This window comes from Microtus ochrogaster, chromosome 17 (genome assembly GCF_000317375.1).
Source record: "Microtus ochrogaster isolate Prairie Vole_2 chromosome 17, MicOch1.0, whole genome shotgun sequence".
Classification (NCBI taxonomy): Eukaryota; Metazoa; Chordata; class Mammalia; order Rodentia; family Cricetidae; genus Microtus; species Microtus ochrogaster.
Window position 1 is genome coordinate 10,591,126 of NC_022019.1, and position 5,167 is coordinate 10,596,292.

Here is a 5,167-nt window from a genome sequence, read left to right on the forward strand (position 1 = left end):
AGAGAATGGTCGTAGGAAGGTGGCGGACTGCCAAGATGCTGCAGACAAGCAAAGATGTTCTCCCTCTTCCATCAGCTTCCTGTGTTGTTCTTGTTGGCCCCTGCCCACATGTTCAGGGCCTCTTCACTGTTAGGAAGGGTTTCGTGAATTGCAAGGTGCTTTCAGATCCTGCATCTCCTTGTAGGCTCCCAGTAGCCTTAAAACTAGACAGGGAAGTAGGATGTTGCCGTGACCTCTTCCCCAGAAGGTGGTAGCCCCAGGGAAATGACTCCTGAGGTCCCTCAACACCTTGGGGTCAACCTAAAACAGGTCACTCTGAATGTGGGGCTGCAGCAGCACCTATTGTGAGGTTGACATGGTTCTATGAGGGTCTAAGCAGAAAGTCCACAGACAGAAACATTGTCTTCATATCTCAGGAAGCAGTTATTTTTTCACATTCTTCTATAGTCTGTATTTTTTATGATGCTGTTCATATGAATTTATATTGTGATTTTTTTTTTTTTTAGTTCTCACTCTGTAATTCTGACTGTTGACAGAGGTTTCTGTCCTGCCCAGTTCTGCAGCCATTCAGTCCTAAAGAAACACATAGAGGCCCACGTTAATTATAAACTGGTTGGCCTGGTAGCTCAGGCTTTTTTATTAACCAACTCTTACATCTTACATTAACCCATAATTCTTGTCTGTGTTAGCCACGTGGCTTGGTACCTTTTATCAATAAGGTAGTCTAATCTTGCTTCCTCTACATCTGGATGATGACTGCAGACTAAACCTTTTTTCTTCCCAGAATTCTCCTGTCCTGATCGCCCTGTCTATACTTTCTGTCTGGCTACTGACCAATCAGCATTATATTAAACCAGTAGAAGTGACAAATCTTTACAGGGTACAAGACCATTGTCCCACAGCATCTGGCTATCCTAGAAACTGCCAAAAAGTCCAGGCTTGCCTTGAACTTAGATCCACCTGCTGAGACTAAAGGCACATGTCACCACTCCTGGGCATATTGTGTTTTTTAAAGCTACTCATCTCAGGCTTTGTAAACTCCTCTGGGTTTTAGCCGTGAATAATGTTACACTGTCTTCTGTAACTTACTGTACTGCTCTCTACAACAGAAAACTTCTCCAACCTAGTATTTTATCTTCCCTTCTCTTATAGACACTGGTCACCACTGTATCTGAATGGGACCTCCAGTTGGAAAGGTCCTATGTAGACCTCAAAATCCAGGTCTTGTTCCTCTGAATGCCAGGCACATAATGTGTCTAAACTCCAAAACTATGATAAACAGCAGAATGGTCTCCCTCTGAGATTCTTTCTGCCTCAGAATAGCTCTAAGAATGAAGCCTGGGTTCTCTGAAGGAACTTGTGCTGAGATAAGATACAAAAGCCAAACCTAAGTCCCTTTTTCTCAGAATACTTAAGAGGAAGGATTTGTATATGGTCACCCGGAGCAAATTGCAAAGGCTTGAAGCAGTAGACAGGCTAATTATCCCGATTGGAACAGGGCAGAATGTATGCAGAGTCAAGACATCATGCTGTATGCCGTCTGTGTATATGGTCTTCATCAGAAACATGCCTTACAGTTGAGAGGACCTGACCCCAAGTCAGCTGTGACTTCTGACTCCTCCCCTTTCTGCAGGTCTTCATTGCCATCGAGGAGGTCACACGCTGCCACATCAGGTTCACCTTCCGACACAGATCATCTCAAGAATGTAAGTTAGGAGGGCTGTGGCCACGCATTCCCATTTCACATGGACTGTTTCCTGACATGCTTTGTGAGTTTGAAAAGAATTTGAAAAAGTGAAAAAATTGCCCGTTTGAGATCAGAATTCATAAGGTATCAGGAAAACAGAATAGTGTATTGTTTTTTTCCGAGTGCTTGGGATTGAATCCACAGCCCTGTGAGTGACAACTTTGCACCTGAGGCTGCATCCCTAGCCCTATACTTTTGTAGCTGCTTATTTTTGAGACAGGGTCTCAATATGTAGCCCAGGGTGGCTCAGTATGTAGCCCAGGGTGGCTCAGTATGTAGCCCAGGGTGGCTCAGTATGTAGCCCAGGGTGGCTCAGTATGTAGCCCAGGGTGGCTCCCAGCTTGCATTCTTCTTACCCCAGTTTCCCAAGCAGCTGGAGTTAGAAGTACAAGTCACCAAATTCCAGCTTTATTAAAGGAGTTAAGGCAGGGGAATGACCATAAATGAGCCTGATTTGAGAGTTCTCCCTCCTACTGTGTGGAGAAAGTGTTGGATAGCAAAGGCGTGGAGATAGGAGGAAGGATTTACGGAGGTAAACTGGTAGGTGAGCCTGCCTTGGCCTTGGGTAGGAACAAGGCATGGAGAGGGAAAGGGACCAAACTACATAGATATGTTGGGCATGGCTTTGATTGACAGGACTGAGATTGGTCAGTACCACATTCTGGTTTGGATGATTCAGTAGATGGTGGTCTTATTCATCAGGCAATATAGAAAATAGTCCATATGTGAAATATCAGGCATTCTCAGTTTGGGAGCAGCTGTGACACAGACAAGCTTGCTGTTGGCCTATGTTTATTATCCTGTAGTTGAACATCACACCCCAGGGCGAATGTGAAATTAACTGCACAGCCGTCTCCTCTTGGTGCCCATCCCGATGGCTTAGGCATATCCTTCTGTCTTTTCAGCCAGAGATAAATCAGAGCGAGCTTTTGGGGTGGCCTTTGTGAAACTGATGAACACGGACGGCACCACCCTGCGGGACGGGAGGCATGATCTGGTGGTATACAAGGTGATGCTCATAGACCCCGACATCAGGATGGCTCAATACACACCTGTTCCCTTTGAATGTGGTTTTTCAGGCTTATTTGGGATTTATATGATTAATTTCAGAAATCTATTGAAAGTTAATGTGCCCACCCTCTAAAGTCTAGAGGGCCCCTGGTCATAACTTTGTGGTTTTAGCACCTCTCGTGGAAGAGTGAGTTGCATGACTGTTGAGTCTTCCAGGAGCATCTCCCTATAGGGTAGAGGGCGTGCCTTGGTCCTTATTAGTAATGGGTGGGGCCCTGATCCCGTTGTCCATCATCCATGACATAGACAGTGGAGGGCTGTGCCTCGCTAGAACCTGGCAAGGTGTCATATATATGGTTTTCATACCACTGTAACCAAGGCCCCATTTCTTTACTGTCTGGGCCCTGCTGCTTTTCCTTGCTCACTATTCTGAGTCCTACGCCTACTGAGACTTTAGAGTTTAAAGTACATACCGGGAGATCTCAGTTCCCCAGCAGTATTTGGCAGATTGCAGCTGATGCATAGCAGGCAGCTCGTCTGAGTTGTGCCTCACCCATGCACATTCTCTTTCTTTAGCATGTCTTTAGTCTCTGAATAGTTTCAGAATCCACAGGGAGCTAGCTACTCCTTTCTCCATTGGCCCACTGACATATACACATGTCCTTGTATCAGTTCAAGAGGATCAAACTCAACCTATTCTGTAACGCATGTATTCACTTCTGGCAGAGAATGGGTTCTCATTTGTAGTTCATAACTTACTGCATTATTATTCCATGATAAAGTTATTTCTTCTGCAAATTCTGTAGGAAGATAGTGTCTAAATTCTAGGGGATTATAAATGTGATTTGATAAAGTCACACATCTCCTACTAAGAATGGTCATGTTCTTCTTGGGGAGCATTTTTCTTATTAGTGTATGAGTCATATTGCCCAGTTTCTGCTTTTTCTAACTTGCTTCCTCTATAGGGTGATAACAAGAAAATGGAAGATGCTAAATACTATCTGACCCTGCCTGGGACCAAAGCAGAGATGGAAGAGAAAGAACTCCAGGCATCCAAGAACCCATCCGTCTTCACACCCAGCAAGGACAGCACGAAGGACAGCTTCCAGATCGCCACCCTCATTTGCTCTACAAAGCTCACTCAGAACGGTAGGTGTGGGGACCCCATGGGCGCAGATGGTCCTGATCTGGTCCTCCCAGGCTTCTTGCTGAGACTCGTGGTGCTAGAACATGTGGCTCCAGGTCCTCTAAAAGAAGATGCTTAGCAGTTGGATTCTGCCCTCTGCTTCTGTGGTGATGTTCTAGGTGCTATGTTAGTTACTTCCCTGGGTGCTGGGACAGAATGCTTGACAGAAGCAATGTGAATAAGGAAAGTGCATTTTGGCTAATCACAGTGTGGATGGGGGGAGCAGAGGGGGACAACAAGGGAGCCCTGAGGCTGCTGGCCACAGTCAGGAAGTAGATAGACCCTGATGAGTGCTATTGCTCGGCTTTTGACTTCTTTCTACCTTCTATTGAGCCAGGGACCTTAGCCTGTGCAATGATAATGCCCACATTTTCATTGGGGTTCCCTGCCTCAATTAGCACAATCTAGAAACTCTCTCACAGATATATACTCAGAGGTTTGTCTCCTGGGTAACTCTAGATCCTGTCAAGCTGACAAAATAAGTTGTCATCACAAATTCTTTTTCATATCAGAAAACCTGAGCATATTTGTGAATAGGTGGAATTCAGACATCTCATGGTACCTGCCTTCCAGGCATCCAAAGTAATGCTGGGAATGTTGTTTGTTTTTTGTACTGGATGGCCCAGGAAAAGTCAGTGATGAGAGGCAGATCCGGCAGTAATCAGTCCCTTGCCTAAACGGGGATGGTAGAGAGCAGCTTACTTCTGTCACTTTTTTTTTTTTTGGACCAGGGTCTCACTGTATAGCCTAGACTGGCCTAGAACCAGTAGTGATCCTCCTGTCTCAGCTTCCCAAGTGCTGTGCTTATAAATATGAGCCCCATGCCTCATGGAGTTCCTCTTTCTCTTAGTCTTCCCCCTTCCATGGTTTCAGGAAACCAGGAATTTTCCACAAAATTAGTAGCATAGTTTAAATGAGGTTCTATTTGTTTCTCATCAAATCTCTGGTATCCGTTTTAACCTCTTGTAGTTAACGTGGCATTTGATTTACTCATTGACCCTGTGCCACGTACAAGGAGCCCTGCTGACCAGCAAGCTCAGAATTTACTGCCCAGGGGTCTTCCCTTAGCAGGTCCATATCCCAGCTAGTGTGCACAGGATCAGGCCTGAAAGCATGAGGCTGATTTGGGTTGGCACAGAAGAGCAGGAGCACTGTCTTAGGAGCGTGTCCTGCAGTGGGAAGGCACCCTAGGGACTCAGATCCTGTGCTCTTGAGAAGGACTC

At 45.6% G+C, this 5,167-nt stretch overlaps 1 protein-coding gene across 1 annotated transcript in view; it reads left to right on the plus strand.

Moving 5' to 3' along the window:
• Dock5 (dedicator of cytokinesis 5) overlaps positions 1–5,167 on the plus strand; it is a 178,797-nt gene that overhangs the window by 113,114 nt on the left and 60,516 nt on the right. Inside the window, exons 16-18 of the mRNA XM_026783227.1 lie at positions 1,634–1,706; positions 2,653–2,756; positions 3,724–3,907. Of these exons, the coding sequence (XP_026639028.1) occupies positions 1,634–1,706; positions 2,653–2,756; positions 3,724–3,907 (361 nt within the window). The remainder of the gene's footprint in view (positions 1–1,633; positions 1,707–2,652; positions 2,757–3,723; positions 3,908–5,167) is intronic.